The following is a 17,492-nucleotide window of genomic DNA, read 5'->3' on the forward strand; positions in this document are numbered from 1 at the left end:
GGATTTTCAAACTTTTCTTCAGCATAACAGACCCTCTGATTGAAAAGCAAGAGTATCTTCTTCTTACGCAAATTCATTACAGAGCACAGTTTGCACCGAAAGCACAGGACGTCGTTACACAACAAAGCATCTGGGAAGATTAATCCTGATTAAAAGGAGGAGGGGGGAAATTACACGGAGGACTTCATCCAGCAAAATAAGAATGGTCGCAAAGTACAATACACAGCAAAATGTAACATGCAGCAAAACAGCACAGGCATCAAGACTACAGAGAATTAATGTGCACCTCATCTTGAAATCTTTTCCACTGACTGTTTTGGAGAAGTTCTGATAAGCCATTTCCCCTCTTAACAGCTCATGTCATCAGTAGCATGAGAAACCAGTGTGAACGTAGTCAAGAAGCACAATAAAATCAGATTCCAGTAGCACCTTTAAGACCAACAAAGATTTAATCAAGGGAGCTTTCGAGTGCAAGCACCCTTCGTCACAACTTTGCTACGAAAAATTACTTATTCCTAGCCTGGCAGCTGATGGCATCCCTCTACTCCAGTACAAACCAATGGAGTTCTGAAGTCAGTCAAACACCTTCGAATATAACCAGCTTCATTTGGGGGGAAAGAAAATTAATTATTTCCTTAATTATTCCAATAAAATGGCACCTTCAGCAGAAGTAAATCCGTCTTGTACCTTACAGCAGGGGTAGTCAACCTGTGGTCCTCCAGATGTTCATGGACTACAATTCCCATAAGCCACTGCCAGCATTTGTAGACCATGAACATCTGGAGGAGCACAGGTTGACTACCCCTGCCTTACAGTCCCAGCAGAAGTCACTGCAGAGATCCCCAACTGCATTCACAACACAGGTCAGGCACATGTTTAATCTGAACCGGAACAACTACTCCTCACTTGCTTTCCATGATAAGAAAGGAGGTGTGCAGGACTGTTTTTTAATTATTATTATCAGGATAACATTTTATGTGATTCACACAGTAAGATAGGAATGTCAACACTGTCATTGGTGCAGTCCACACAAATAGGAAGGTCAGTTCTAACCCAGGTTCCTCTTCCCTCACGGGCCATTACAACCAGGAGTAAAGGATTAGGTGTGTCTGCAAAGGCTGTTCATATTGCTCTTCCATGTAATTGTAAGCTGCCCTTCAGAGAATGGATGGGATTACGACGAAAACAACAATAATGCAAATAAAATACAATCAGGAAAGAAAGGAAGCAGGGAGAGAAACCTCAGAGGTCAGCCTCAGATAAAAGACTCTTTAATATGTTTTCTTCCAGGACCTAATATACAACTGTAGAGGTAGTAAAGGACTCTTCCTGTGCAAGCTTGGATGAAATATATCGAAATCAGCTTTCTGTATTTTATTTAAATAATCCTCAAGAGCAACCTGGAATTAAAAGAGAGAGGGAAACAAGGTCAGCTACACAGTACGAAACACACCCTATCAAAAACAGCAGTAACAGAAAGGGATCAAATTCTTATTAATGACCAAAAATACAAGTCCCTGTATCAGAGGACACTAAGCATACTGTAATTTCCATGCATCAATCTGACCAGTAGTTAAGATCGTCCCCTGGAGGGTCTGCTCTATCTACCTTTCCTACCAGAGGCAGGAGGTTACTGGAGAGAGGATGCTCTCTGGAATAGGCCTGATCACCTGGCACCACTCTGAGTAACATTTTGGTGCCAGGCAACATCCATCCTATCTGATCATTGTGATCCTTGTTAGTTTCTGTGGGCTTAAAAACAAACAAAAAAGCGGAGCTCCACTTACTGTGTAAAGAAAAGCGGGAAAAGCTTTAACGGGAATATTCTTCCGGAAGGACCGAGCCTGAAGGAAGACACAAGGAAGGTTACGTTGCAAAGTATACTTCAACCTATAGAAGCTGCTAGGGATCTATATGGCCTGTGTTCTGTCTGAATATACTGCAAAGTACAAAGAGATTTACTGCACATGTCAACAGCCTGGCCCTAAACAGAAAATAAACTACATCCAAACTATTTAGAAATGGGATGCGATGACTTTGGTATTTCCTTAGCAACTCTTGGCTAGAAGGAAAATGATCCGGCCACGAATCTTCTTCCTTGCACTACATGTTTTCTTCCTGCCAGGCAGTCATTCCAGTGATTCACACAAATTCCTGCTACTGTCAAATAAGTTATATTGGTTAGCCTTGTAGCCACAGCCCTGGAATGAGATGGCGAAGAAGGCCGACTCTGATCCTGCATCATCAGGCCTGCTAACACGTGCTCATGCTATGAACCTCTACAGGGCTTTTATTCTGTACTGGGGCAGAGGCCATGAGGAGGGACAACACAAAACTGCATCACTCCTGGGCTCTAAGGAGACAGAACCATAACTGGTGCTCTTTGTGTGGACATTCTAGGCAGGCAAAACCACTCCTCTGTGGGCTGCACAGACAATGCAGAAGAGAGAATTAAAAAGTTTCGCCTGGCTGGGGCTGGGTGAGACCGGGAAAAAAAATAGTTCACAGATATAACAGAGGTACATTATTTAACTAAATTAGCAAAATAGGGTTTTGCTACTGTCCCTGGTGCTCAGATGAGTTAACCAGCTCCCATACTATGACTGCATCCACAGCAAGGATTCTCCGTTTCCCTGCAGTTGCTGCTGTGAATGCAGAGGCGCTTGCACTGGCAACAGAACATCTCTATGGAAGTTTTCACAGCATTACCTACTTTTTACCCTGTATTTTTTCCTAGTTGTGCCATTAGGAGCAGTTCTAAATGAAGGCAAAATCGAGGGAGTGCTCAAGGCAGCTTGAAGTTAAAAGACAAATCAAGATAAGCCAGCATGGTGTAGTAGTTAACAGCAGTGGACTCTAGTCTGGAGAACAGGGTCTGATTTCCTGCTCTTCCACATGCAGTCAGCTGGGTGACCTTGGGCTAGGCACAGTTCTCTCTGAGCTCTCTCAGTCCCACCTACCCCACAGGGTGTCTGTTGTGGAGAGAGGAAAGGGAAGGTGTTTGTAACCTATTTTAGGACTCCTTCGGGTATTGAAAAACCATCTCATCTAAGCGGCAACTTGATCAGAAATACTATCAACATGAATAATGAAGTCACTCAGAAGCAAGGTGCAGCTGCTCTCAGAATGCAGGGAGTTAACAGCAAAACGAAAGTGAGTCCAGAAATACAGAACTGAGAGAGAACATGTGAGATGAATCATTTGGTGTCCTCCTAGATATCATGAAAGGGCAATGCTGCCATATTTGGATCAAGAAACAATGCCGACAAGGAATTCCCCCCGGAGAACAATATGCTTCACCCATTATGGTAAGTCTTCCAAGAAGACAGCCCAGTTAGCAGTGTCATGACTTGGAAAGATGGAGCAGCAGCAACGACAGAAGGAGAAAAGTGTATAACTCCCACACAGCAAGGATTGCTTGGCCCTTCAAGGACACTATCTTGTTTCAGAAGGGAAAAGTTCAGAGCTGGGAAAACCCATTCCTCATTTGGGGAAGCCCCCTGACAGAGTTAGAATCCTCACTGATCCAACTGACCAGCTGCTACTCTGGCTTCTTAGCCCGTCAAGATACAGAACTGAACCCTGATAGCCCAGAAGATCCAAAGTACATCTGTTTGAGTGGTCAGCCCCATGACAACAGGGAAAGAATGCTGTTTCATCCTTTGAGGACACCAGATGTATTTAAAATCAGTTATTTCCATTAGCAAGCATTATTTTGATGCACAATCATCAAGCAGCGCACTAAAAGCCTAGCAAAATAGCAAGATTTTCAAGATAAATACACACACTGGAAAGAGGACGCCCACTTATCAAGACATTACGGCTAGCTAGCTCTGCAATTTTGAGGGCATTAACCCGCTTGACTACTAGTGGAAGCAGAGGGCTTATTTTGCCCTCTACTGGTCGTAACAGAAGACTGGCTATGACAGCACTTTATAACCATCCATGTTTGTTGTCATCTATCAAATGTGGCTTAACTTCATTCCTATCAACCATCTTCTAGAGTTGGGGCACCCAAGAAATAAACCAGAGATATTCTCATCACAAACAGCCTTCAGACTAGCACTGACAAGTGTTCACCTCAAGGAGGTCTGCAGAGTTAATAATGTAACATAGATACAACTTTACTTCCTAGATCTAAAGGTTTTCCAGCAATGCTAGTTTCACGGATGATGAAGACACAATGAGTGCAAACACTCCTGAACTGCCGTTCCCTCTCCTCCATCCAAAAGTCAGAAAATTAACCAAAACCTGTGCAAGCCCCTTTTCTCATTTTCCCAGGAAACAGGATCTTGGCTGATCTGCACTCTTGCCCCTTCTAGCCTCACCTTGTGAACGACCTAACCAAAAATTTCACATTTGCAAATAAAACCATTCACCTTTATTAGCAAGCTCCAGCCTCAGGGGGTTATGCTCGTCTGCTCACACTCAAAACTCAGGCATGGTCTCTCAGCACTTACCAGAAATAACTGGAACAAGATATGGATTCGACTTCCTCCGAGCAGACAGGCAAAGGCTATTAATCAGGACTGTATTGTCAGCCATCCAAGTGCCCGACTGCAGAAAATCCTCAAGAGAGGGGACCGGTTTCATCCGGAAGCATGTTTACAACATTATGATTATAGACTCCAGCAAAAGTCAAGAAACTCACGTGTTCCAGATGAACATGTGCCTGACTGGCAATGTCGTATATTACATCTTTAACTTTTTGTTCCTGCTTATGCCTTATAAAATCCTCTTGCGAAACACTGTGCTGGTAGACCAGGAAGGAAAAACCAAAGTTTAAAAACATTTCTGGTAAATAATTTACGAGGAAATTTTAAAAAACGACTTCCCGAAGACAAATCTGAGACACCTAATTACAGTATAACTTAATTAGCACTGCTAATTTGCAAAGTCCGCCCTGACATTGCAATGCAACAGGCCCCCACACTCCTTCCCAGTCGTGAAACCATGTCAGGCTTCACATTAGACTACAGCAGGCATTCCCACCCAGAGCCACTGAGACATCCTGCATTGTGGGGGAGTGGGGATATTTGTTTAAATTAAGGTTTTCCCCTTATATGGGCAGGCTGACCCACCTCCTCCCAAAGTAGCCAATGATAGACCTGGAGGAGGTGCCAGCTGAGGCTCCTCTCACTTCAAGTAGACTTGTGTCAGGGGTGGCTTCTGAGCAAGGTGAGCGCTTTTTCTATTACCTTGGGGGGCAGGGTAGCAGAAGGGCCTGGTATGACTTACCACCTGGCCGCAGTCTGGAATTCAGTCTGTGACCGAATGGCTAGACCACAGAAGGCCTCTGGCAAGCATCAAGGCTTGGGGGGGCAAGAGAGAGGCCTGCCGCAGTCCAGTACTTGGCCTTGGTCCAGAAGAAAGGGAAGGCGAATGTAAGCCGCGTTGAGACTCCTTCGTGTAGAGAAAAACAGCATATAAGAACCAACTCTTCTTCTGTTAGTCTAAGCCAGGCCCCTGGTGAGCTCTGGGGCCTGAAGGGTGGCAGAGGCCTGGCTGGGCCTAGTGCTTGGCCATGGCTGGGACCCAGAGTTCACCAGGGGTCTGGCTCAGCCAGGGGCCCCTGGCAAGTAACGTCACTTCATATGGCACTTCTGTGGGGCATGGCAGGAGGTGTGTCAAGAAGAGTGAGGTTAAGATATAGAGTGAGGCTAAGGTACACTATGGTCAGATAAAAGTCATCCATTATTTTCTTTATCAGTATTTTACTTCTGGAAAGCAGCCACCACACATGGCTGATGAGCCTTTTTGTCAAAGGAGTAAGACTACACTAGTGAACTTTTTTTTTTTAATTACCAGATTTCATTTGAACAGCCTAATCTTGTGTGTCTGTGTGTGTGATGCTGACGCCTAGCTGAATCATCTTACCAGCATACACATGTCCATAGGCAGAAACACTTTTCCTCGGCTAGCATGGTACGGCGTTGCTCTTAAGCAGGTCACAATGCCTTGTGCCTTCCCAATGTGACTGGCAGCATGGTCAGCATGGATATCCTTTACACCTGCACTTGAAGAAACAGACAAGTAAACACACGATGATCATAGATGCCCTGACCAGGTCGGCTCACGTTAGTCTTTGAGAAGCTACCCAGTGTGGTGTAGTACTTATGAGTGGCAGCTTCTAATCTAGTGAGCTGCGTTTGCATAAGAAAATCCTCCAAGCTGGGAGACAACTGTTAAAACAAGGACAGTCTAAGAGTCCGGAGTGGGACACTCATGCAGGCACAGCCTTTGGGAAACGGGTCTTATTAAACCTGCCTTTTGTTACAGTTAGAAGGAAAAAGGTTCATTCTGGCTAGCAAAAATGCTCTTTGTGAAAGTGCATTGTCTAACATGGAAAGACAGGGATGTATTTCTCTATAGTCTGTTAATATTCTCCAGTATTTTGGTGAACATTAACTCAGACCTTAAGAACTGAAACTCCAGATCCTCCAGTCTACGAATGACCCGCAGCAATATCCTCATCATGGCCAATCAGCTAGTCCAATTATTGCTATTTTCTGTTGGATTGACACTGACCAGTTAGATACAAGGGGATCTTCCAATACGTTGGAAGTTTGCTCCCATACTCTTGTTGCAATGAGGTGCTGGCCAAGTAATGCCACCAGGGTTTTATTAGCTACGCTATTTAAAGAGCCTCTTGTGGCGCAGGGTGGTATGGCAGCAGAAATGCTGTCAGAAGCTGTCTGCCCATGAGGCTGGGAGTTCAATCCCAGCAGCCGGCTCAAGGTTGACTCAGCCTTCCATCCTCCCGAGGTCAGTAAAATGAGTACCCAGCTTACTGGGGAAGGCACTGGCAAACCACCCCATATTGAGTCTGCCATGAAAACGCTGGAGGGCGTCACCCCAAGGGTCAAACATGACCCGGTGCTTGCACAGGGGATACCTTTACCTTTACCCAGTACTAGGAGTTGATAGGCCTAAGAAGTGTCCTCAGCGTTACTTTAGAAATGCACCTACCAAGTGTTTCCAGTGTGAGATAAAGCAGTGCACTTTGAGTATTTTCCGCATATGCCTCCAGTTCATTGATATTCCGATATGCTCTATCATCCAAATTCTTTTCCTAGAGTTTGAACACAGAGAAACAGCCTGTTTTCTAGTGTACGTCTGAGATGAGCAATTTACTTAAAGCAAATCATACAAATAATATCCATCACACTCGCCATCGAACAACAGCGCATAAACACAATGCAAAAGAAGCCGTCTACGAGACACCGACAAGACGCCAAACCTATTGGGCATTAACTATTTCCCACCAGTGTGCATAGTCACATGACTACCACAAGCAATAACACGTGAGACTTGCCCTTCCTGCAAAATGTAAGCCAGAGGATTTGAGTTTTTTTGTTTTTTTTAATGCACTGAAATCCAAGAATTATCGTTTTGATTCCTCTCTTCATGTAACACTTCAGGTTTTTAAAGACAACAGTCACAGTGATAGAAGGCTATGAGGCAGGAGTGCAATGACAGAAAGTCTGATGCACAATCATAAGAAATCCTTAACACTTTGTAGTCTCTCCACCACCACACCCTCTTAACCCTGCCACAGCAGGCGGAAACACGTGTGTGGGTTTTACACCAATTAAACTGCTCTGGCCTTCCCCAAAGAACTGTACTCTGATGATAGTGACCTGTTAGAGGTTGCCCTATGCTCCCTTTGAAGGCCAAGTCCCCAGGGGTTGCCTGGAAAGTGGGTATGACCATTATTCAAGTACATATCGCACTTATCCCCATGGCACAGTATATAAAACAACTTTGCCCATTTCAACCCCCAAACAAAGCAAAACAAAAGAATGATTACATAGTGTTAAGATTATGTGCATTACCCGTTCATCAATGATCTTCTTAAGCCACTTTTTGGTCAAGTTTTGTCTCTTGATAGCCTGGAAGCACAAAGTCATTATTTAAATGTATTTATTTTACAAGGGAAAACCAACCCAGAACGTAGCTGGGCCTGAAATACTAAAAAGTCAGATTCACAACAGCAGCTTCCATCTCCCCCCACAAAAAAAAGAGTCATATTTTGCCTGCACTTTTTTCACTCTTTTCTCTACAATTTAACAGTACAACCTTTGATTAATAAAACACAATGACAGAGGAGATCTTTATAAAAGGCAGCCGTCAAAAGGAAAAATGGACTGAACTATCTTCCTGACATTCTCACAGACACCGTGAATTCACCAAGTTGTCACTTAGGTTCATTAAACTGTAACTTTTTTCTTGAGGACAATTAATTCACTTTACAGAATCCGGTAGTTCCAGGGGAGTGGGGTGGAGAAAGCTCACCTTCAGGTGGCTTCTGCACCAGGATGACTTGCCGTTGTGTTCTCGCTGCTGCTCGGGAGGCAGAGGCATTCATGGTGGCAACAAAACCTCCGCATGGGCAGACCTTGTATACTTCCCCATCATGCCAGCTGGTCCACTGCCTCTGCTGCCCATCAAGTCCAGCATTCTGCTCACATAGCAGCCAACCAGCTGCCTCTAGGAAGCACACCAGCAGGGTGAATGCAACAGCATCCTCCTGTCCGTGCTCACCAGCATATAAAGAGGCATACTGGAGGGAGTAGATATCCATAGCAATATATCTACTTTTAATTTAAATAATGGCAGACAGCCGGTCAGTAGTGGGGTTGTGGAGGAACCATGGGTGCAAGGGGGGATGGAGAGGCAATGGTGCCAGATGTGCCTATGATCTTTCTAGAAATACTGTACGAAAGCAAGTTTGGGGAACTATGTTGCAGAGTCACAGAAAACCAGGAAGATTTATTTATTGATTTCTTAAATTTCTATACCACCTTCCCATAAGGCTCATGGGAGTTTACATAAAACAGATGACCAATCTGCATGAAGATGATGTGCAAAAGAGAGAAATCGCTGCCATTTGAGGGGACCTAGATTCTAATCCGCACTCTCCAATAAACGTTTAATGTGTGACTTTGGTCTGGTGAGTTTCTCTGAGCCTGCCACGCAGTTTTTACAAGGACAAAATGAAGGAGGATGGAGAGGCTCCTATGCTTCTCTGAACTTCCTGAACCAGGATAGAAATCCGACAGGATGGCTTGGTAGAAAGACTTTGACAGAATCAGTCCAGATTAGGGTTGGGTGCTTCGGGTTGGGCACTGGCTGTTTTGGGTGCGAACGGCTGCTTCGGATGCTGAAGTGCCCAACCCTAGTCCAGACACTTCCAGAATGGAGAAGCTAGTAGGTTTAGAGGAATGGAACAGTTTGCACATGTGCATCTGGCCTTGCATTGACACCAGGGATGGGCATGAACCATGTTTTAGCTGAATCTCAAACCCATATTGTTTTGCAAACTGACCCAGTTCATATCAGTTTGTCAGCTCTTTAAAGTTTAAACCCCTTCTTTCTGCCTTTACCAGAAAGCCTCTCATGTATTTGGACCGGACCCTGAGGGACCCCGCCAGGGAGTCTATAGGGCCGTGAGAACTCTTCCCCCACAGCAACCCTCTGGGACCGGTTCTGGAGGAAGGAGTGTATCCAGCACAAGGCTGTGCCCCGTATCCCCGTACCGGCCAGGCGATGGACCAACAGTTCGTGGTCCACGATGTCAAAGGCCGCCAATATGTCTAAAAGGACCAACACAGCTGACCCGCCTCTATCCAGCTGTTTTCTACACTTTATAATCCACTTTCATTAAACTTATCCCCACCCCTGAGATCAAGGAACAATTACAAGTGATTTGTTTCTGAACACAAACATATATTTCATACCTTCCACAGCTCCATAGCAACAGGCTGTTGTGGGGCATTATCACGATATATGTCCTCTACAGCTTTCCTCCAAAACTCTATACGCATCAACCCAATGGTCTTCTGAGTTACAGCATCTTTAATCTGGAGCAGAAGCATAGGCTGGGTTAACTTCACTTCAGTTGTCTGCTCTTCAACCAACCTAATCTAGTGAACCAAATCCTTATTCTTCATGTATTCTACCAGTAACATATACCTAATACATGTTTTCACCATACATCTGTTTTAAAACATCCTCACAATATACAGTCTCTCTCACATAATAAGCGCTCTGATGTTTTTCATACTTATATAATGCTGTGGTAGTTAGATCTTCAGCTGGAAATACTTTTCTAGAAGGTCCTTAAAAGTGAATTAAAGCTGATATTTTAGTGGCTTTCTAATCAGTTATTCCCCCCCAAAAAAAATTATTATTTAATGCGTTCTAGATGGCCTTTCCATTTGAGGATCCATCTGATCCACAATAAGTGGTCATAACCTATTTTAAAAGGCTCCTATTAGAAGAAGAAAAAAAGATCAGCATCATAAGGCAATGTTAAGTACTATCCTAAATACTTGCATTGTTCTGAAATATCAATTCAAAAATTCCGCAAGCAGCGGCAGACACAGCAACTGATATACTGAAATCCCTCTGAATGTGGGTCCTCTTCAACAAACAACAAATGGATAGTCATTGGGTAGAGATACAATTTCCCATGAAAAGCCATTCCATAATCATGACTCTGCTGCCAAGAAGTGGCCACCCACCATGTACCATACGATGAAGGGCCTTCAAAAACTACCGACTTTTAAATCTCACCCAATTTTCCCCCTCAGCCTCTAGCCCTTGTCCCTAGAAACATGTTCACATATGTCTCATTACTGCCAGTCTTGATGGCCACCAGTGACCTATACCTCTTTAAGTAGGAGAAAACCAGGTAGAATCCCACCTCCTTAGATACAGAGGACCATCTAAATTTTTAAAAGCTCGATATAAAGCCAGGGAAGATCTGCTTTGAAAAGAACAAACCTTGCCCAAATGGGAAGAAAATATCCCAAATCCACCAAAGTTAACATAATTTACATTGAAACCACCCAAGAAGACCTTGAAGAACAGCAGAACCTTTAAAGTCCTGTCTCAATTGGACATAGATAAAAACAAAGTCCGAGAATCTGTGGAGAAGCTGAATGGATGTTTAACATTCAGTTTTCACCAGTGATAAAGTATCTGAACAACTGTGTCGGAGAGGATGAATAATGAAGTTTTAAATTGAACACAGTAATTAAAAAGTAACAATTCACTGGTGATCATTCACCTGGGAGCTCTTTAAAAACAAGACTCAACTGTGAAATGGTTAAACTATTAACCAGGATATGTAACTTATGAATGAGACCAGTCTATTTGTGAGCAAACTGTAAGGCTGCCAAGGTGATACCAAGTTTTTAAAATGATGTGGGAAACTACATTATAGATCAATCAGCTACCATTCTGGTGCATTAGTGAACATTTTTATTTATGCTGGAATGATTCAACTTATGGGAGAACAAGCCTTGCTGAGGTAAAAGAATCAGCAAGTTTTCTGCTAACACACACTTGCATCTTTAACCTTTTAGAACTCTCTGGCAACACCAGATAAACAAAGTGGTGATCCAATACTTGGCACTTTCAAAAAGTCAGTGCCAAAGACTCCTAAACAAACTTAATATTCATGGGACAAGATGCTTGTTCCTGTTATGGATCAGTACCTGGTCAAAGGCCAGAAATAAAATAAAAAATAAGAATAAGTTGACTTTATTTATAAAGTCATATTTATATGAAGCCAGGACCAATTAGAGAAACAAGGTAATAAATGACACCTAAATACTCAGGGCAGTAAAATCTCAATTTTAAGAAAGAAGTAGAAGAATAAAGGAGAAATCTATCACTGCATAGGTAAGTGTACCATGGCTCTGAAAAGGGCAAACTCCACGTTAAGAATCACAGGTCTTTCATTCAAGATTTCACCATGAAATATTTTAATACCTGCCTGAGCCAGCTCTATGTTGAAAGCTCTCAGGGCAAAAACAGAAGAGCGCGATTCTGCTGGCAACAGTAAAGAACAGAGGAAGCCCTCATAATCACGTTTCCTGGACAGGACAAACAAAAATAGAGGCAGAGTTATATTTGTGTCACAAGTTCATGTAACAAACGCAACATGAAGTAAACACAGTGACTCCAGTTCAAGGAATACAGGATGTAATTTCAAGCACTCCCCCCAAAAGAAACAAAACAGTGTGGTTGATGTTATGGTGAAATACTTGGAGATCTATGGGAATGTTAGTAGTTATGTAACTCCTAAGCGGAAACAAAGAACACCAGTTTCTGTAAGTGGCAAGACACCACTGAATAGATTTACCACATCCAGTTTAGGACTACAAACACCAAGCTGTGTATCTATTCCCAAGCAATCCTGAGGAGTATCAGAACAGGAACCTGTTTCCTGATTTGATTTAGTCATTTTGAGGGAAACCTACAAGCCAATAGGTACCTTTCCCATCTGAATGCTCAGCTCACGTGGCATTGTAAGATCCGGTACTAGTGATTCTCAAACTTTTGCAACAAACCGACACAGAGTCAGACACATTTAGGACTCCTTCTTACCTGTGGTTCACAAGCCATTGTGGATTGGATCCTATTCCCACAGCAGCCTTCTGCGGCCCTGAAAAGGCATCCTGCAGCTCTGAAAAGGATCCCGATGTAAAAGTCACAGGGCAAGAGAGGGTAGGTAACAGTGAGGAATGGGATGCAATCATGTCAGTCCCTCCTCTGAGTTCTTCCTCGACCACCTTCTCTCTCCCAAGTTTTCTTTGGGTGGCCATGACCTTTTCCACAAGGGGAATTAGGCCCAGCCCAGCGCTCATCTAGTTGCAGGGCTAATCCCTGCTTCCACATGACATCAGTGCCAGCCCGGATCTGTCCCAATTCAGGCCCTCTGTTGCCCCATAACAAGGGAACGCAGATATTTCCACGTTCCCTGTACTGCCCCGTCGCAAACACCCAGCAGCAACCCGGTGTCATGCTGCCAGTGCAGAAAAGGTAAGAGTGAGGAAGAATATGTCCACCTAATTCTCCCTCCTCAGTGTGATCTTTCCTTTTACCCAGTGGCTTTTTATCCTGTGCCCCAGCAATGCATTGTAAGAATTACAGAGTGCTGCTGTGGGAAAGGCAGGTGAGGAAAGATCCAACACCACAAGCTACGTTTGTCACAGACCAGTCCATCACATATTTAGCCAACAGGACCTGAAACAGAACTCTGGTTCCACTGTGCAAATGGCTAAGAACAACCACACATTTCTTATTTATATATTTGTTTGTTTATTTATTAGATTTCTTACCCACCACTCCCAATGGCTCATGGTGGTTTACAGAGTCTGTATAAAAACCCCAATAAAATTCCCCTTAAAACCACAGAGAGAAATACAATAAGTAAAATAATAAATAAGAAGATACGGCAAAGAATTAACATCTCAGTTCGAATCCCATTCCCCAATATAGTCTCCAAGGGGGGGGGGGGAAACGGGAGCAGATGAAAACCCATGGCCGCCATTCACATAGCTGGAACTTTGGTCTTCTCACACTTGAGAATTCCTGGTCCTGGTTGTGGCTCCCACAATGTGGAACAGCCCACCTGACGATGTCAGGGAGGCTCCCAACACTGTTATCATTTCACAGAATGCCTAAAACAGAACTATACAATCAGAGTCCAGTAGCACCTTTAAGACCAACAAAGATTTATTCAAGGCGTGTGCTTTCGAGTGCAAGCACTGAGAAAGAATGCTTGCACTCAAAAGCTCACGCCTTGAATAAATCTTTGTTGGTCTTAAAGGTGCTACTGGACTCTGATTTTATTGTGCTGCTTCAGACCAACACGGCTACCCATTTGAATCTAAAACAGAACTGTTCAGGGTGACGTTTATTCAAGGGAACAGAAATGAGACAGAATGGAAGTGCACAAGAGGATGCTTTTCTAGTGCAGGGGTAGTCGACCTGCGGTCCTCTAGATGTTCATGGACTACAATTCCCATGAGCCCCTGCCAGCAAATGCTGGCAGGGGCTCATGGGAATTGTAGTCCATGGACATCTGGAGGACCACAGGTCGACTACCCCTGTTCTAGTGGATACAGGGTTGCAGTTAAAATTGCAGAAATATTAAGCAGTTCTTGTTCTTTTTTCCGCCCTCCTCCTCCTGCAATGTTTACAATATACTGTTTTTGGTCTCTTCTTCTCTAATGATCTCATCCATCTTTATTGCACTGTTGACTGCCTAGTCATGTAATCCAGTTTTATTGTATGTATTGTGAATTGTGATGGTTTTATGGCATTGTTTTTATAATTTTTGTAAGGTGGATGATAAATAACATAAATGCAACCCTTTTTAAACCATTATTAATAATAGCTGTTCATTTGCATTTTTTATTACTGATAATACAGATCTTTGTTGGTATTCCTTAGCACTTCAATAATGACAATTAGGCTTAATTGTACACAATTGGTGTAGTGGTTAGGAGTGTGGACTTATAATATGGCATGCCGGGTTCGATGCACTCCCCCACATGCAGCCATCTGGGTGACCTTGGGCTCTCCACAGCACTGATAAAGCTGTTCTGACAGTGGTCAATGTCAAGCTGCTTCCACAACAGTGCAAAGTAAAAATTGGTACATAGACATTTCTTTGCTGAGGGAAAGATCATTACCACTCAAGACCCAAGCACGAATCAAAAATGGGTACAATTTATCAGGGCATAGGTGGGGTTAGGCTAGCTTGGTGCAGTAGATAACAGCAGTGACCTCTAGTCTGGAGAAGTGGATTTGATTCCCCACTCCTTCACATGCAGCCAGATGGGTGACCTTGGGCCAGGCCCAGTTCTCCCAGAGCTCCCTCGGTCTCACTTACCTCACAGGATGTGTACTGTGGGGAGAGGAGGGGTAGGCAATTGTAAGCCACTGCGAGGCTCCTTTGGGTATTAAAAACAGCTCTTCTTCATTACCACAATGTGATCTATTTATAATGCAAGAAATCAAAGGCATTTTTTTTCTTTTACAGCACATAAGATTGGACACTGTGTGTTGGAATCAGGTGGGGGGATTACATCACACACCCTGCTGCTACGTGCCACAAACTGAAGATGTCTTGATGAAGATACAAAAGGACTGTTTCCTTTAAGACAAGCAGTGTGTTACAGCTTCAAATGAATACCCACCTCGAGACTCAGCAATAAAGGCAGGCTTTAAATGAAGATAAATAGATAAAAGGGGTGGGAACAGGAACTATATTGATCAAATGAGTCAGTAACTTCCTATTGCCATCTATGAGGCCATCGGAGGGAGGGAAGAAAAGATCCTAGTGGATGTGCAACACATCTGGCTCCAACTGCACCTTCCCACTGCCATCAGGAGAATTGCAGGACATTTCCAAATACCACTCCATGACATCTGGATACAACCCTGCTGAGAGCCTCCCTCCCATGGATGTTATTTGCACTGGATTTTTAAAAACATTATTATTCCTGTGAGATCCTTTGGTAGTAGGGTAGCCAGCAGTGGGTTGGGGCAGAGAGGTTACAGCTGCCAGATCCAGGCTGGGGGACACTTTGGGGATGGAGCCTGGGAAGGACAGAGACCTCAATGATGTACAATGTCACATATTGCACCCTCCAGAGCAGGGGTAGTCAAACTGCAGCCCTCCAGATGTCCATGGACTACAATTCCCATGAGCCCCTGCCAGCGCTTGCTGGCAGGGGCTCATGGGAATTGTAGTCCATGGACATCTGGAGGGCCACAGTTTGACTACCCCTACTCCAAAGCATTCATTTTCTCCAGCAAGACTGATCTCTGTAGTCTGGAGACGAAGTGTAGTCCCAGGGAATTCCCAGGTCCTACCTGGAGGCTGGCATCCCTATTTGAGAGACAACTGTGGGCTGAAATGGAGGCTAAAAATATAATGGACAAAGTTACACAAGTAGCAAGACTTCCTCACTAGGTGGGGCTGTGACTTCCTCTGGTCAGCCCAGAGTCTCTCTCCAGCCCTCTCCAGGGGAAGGAAAGCAGCAAATTCATAGGGGAAGGAGTACAGCCCCTCCCCTCACATGGCCAGGGAGAATTCTCCAGGCTGAAGATCGTGACCATTCCCACGTAAGATCTTCCTTATCCATTTAAATAACTTGACAGGTGAGCAGCCAGAATACTATTTCTTTAAAACCAGGAGTTTACCTGAAAATCAGCTGCCAATGAGAAACTATTCCAAATTAAAAACTTGGCTTTCGGAGAACTAATACAGGGGCCTTGTTGGTTTAAACAAAGCTTTATTCCTGCCTAGGTTTGCATACGGAGCCCACTTCCTCAGATGCAGTGAGCAGATCCTCCCAAGGCAAGCATGTTACTGGTGGGGAGGGAAAGGAATCAAAGGGTCACAACTAGCAGAACATCCTGCACGGAATGCCATAATGCAAAATTCAAGCCTGGTTCAGACAGCTACGGAGCCTCCTCACCAGGGATGTCAAGCTAACGAACACCTGTCCCGGATAGGGGGTTCCAGATTCTACAAGGAGAGGTAACACGTGTAAAGCGTGAGAAATCCCCAAGTTCTTTTCAACCCAGCAGTTGCCAGCTCGGGGTTGCGAAATCCCTGGAGACTTTGGGGGTGGAGCCAAGAGTGGGCGGGACGGAGCCTCAGTGCAATGGAGCCCAGTGCAATGGAGCCCACCCTCCAAAGCACTCCTTTTCTCCCGGGGGACTGACCTCCTCCAGGTGGAGTCCCGGGTCCCACCTGGGGACTGGCATCCCTAGCGGCCCCTCCGCGCGACAGCCCCGCCTTGGAAGCGGAGCCTAAACGAAGCCTGCAGGGGAGGGCTCGGTAGTCTCCTAAGGCAGGGGTAAGTGAACCTGTGGTCCTCCAGATGTTCATGGACTACAATTCCCATGAGCCCCTGCCAGCGAATGCTGGCAGGGGCTCATGGGAATTGCAGTCCATGAACATCTGGAGGACCACAGGTTGACTTACCCCTGTCCTAAGGAGGCAGTTTATGCAAATAAGGCGCAGCCACGCCCATCCCGCGGCTGCCGCCGCAGGCCGGGAAGCGCCCCGAGCAAGGTCGCCGGAGGAGCCGCCTCCGCACTCACCGCACCAGTTCCACGCAGTAGCGCTCCTCTTCTCCCGCGCCCGGCCGCCCAGAAGCCGCCGCAGCCGCAGCCACCGCCGGCGCGCCCCCTCCGCAGCTCGCCGGGCACAGCAGCCTCCCGCCGGCGCGCGACCCCCGAGGCGGCCCGTAACAGGCGCCCGGCCGCAGCCCCCGGCCGACTCTTGCGGCGGCTCCCGCGGCAGCCATTTCGCGCAGCCCCCGCCCCCTCGCCTCGTCAGACACGCCCCCCGCTGTCAATCCGCGCTTCGTCCCTGGTCTCGGCCAATCGCTTTCTCAGCCTCAGATGTCAATCACTGGCGGCGTCGGTCACAGAGGCAAAGTGCTATTGGGGCAACATTAAAGCGCCGGTTTTCTGATTTACCGGCTGGGACGGGGGGAGTCACTGACTCCGAGTGGGCACTTCGTCCCTGTGTTCGTTTGAACGCTACGTGTGGTTTGGGATTGTTTTGGGGGTTTATTTTATTATTGGGGAAAGCCTTGGTTGCAGCCTGAGGTTGAATTTGTGGGGGTTTGTTTTGCTGCGCGGTGTGTTTTCAATACGCCCGTGACGTAGGC

At 45.3% G+C, this 17,492-nt stretch overlaps 1 protein-coding gene across 4 annotated transcripts; it reads right to left on the bottom strand.

Moving 5' to 3' along the window:
- Positions 1-1,255: 1,255 nt before the first annotated feature.
- Positions 1,256-17,137, bottom strand: NDUFAF6 (NADH:ubiquinone oxidoreductase complex assembly factor 6). 4 transcript variants are annotated; one of them, XM_077351858.1, is made up of 10 exons: positions 16,918-17,136; positions 12,400-12,478; positions 11,786-11,885; positions 9,741-9,863; positions 7,836-7,892; positions 6,970-7,072; positions 5,878-6,011; positions 4,652-4,753; positions 1,788-1,844; positions 1,256-1,400 (listed from the first exon to the last, which is right to left on the bottom strand). In XM_077351858.1, the coding sequence occupies exons 4-10, from the start codon at positions 9,825-9,827 to the stop codon at positions 1,272-1,274; spliced, it is 669 nt and encodes a 222-aa protein (XP_077207973.1). In that variant the 5' UTR covers positions 9,828-9,863; positions 11,786-11,885; positions 12,400-12,478; positions 16,918-17,136; the 3' UTR covers positions 1,256-1,271. The 4 variants fall into 4 exon arrangements, with proteins under 4 accessions (XP_077207973.1, XP_077207970.1, XP_077207971.1 ...); XM_077351855.1 differs by lacking the exon at positions 12,400-12,478 and having other exon boundaries at positions 16,918-17,137; XM_077351856.1 differs by lacking the exon at positions 12,400-12,478 and having other exon boundaries at positions 11,782-11,885; positions 16,918-16,988.
- Between the last annotated feature and the right edge of the window lie 355 nt (positions 17,138-17,492).

Source organism: Paroedura picta, chromosome 9, assembly GCF_049243985.1.
Source record: "Paroedura picta isolate Pp20150507F chromosome 9, Ppicta_v3.0, whole genome shotgun sequence".
NCBI lineage: Eukaryota > Metazoa > Chordata > Lepidosauria > Squamata > Gekkonidae > Paroedura > Paroedura picta.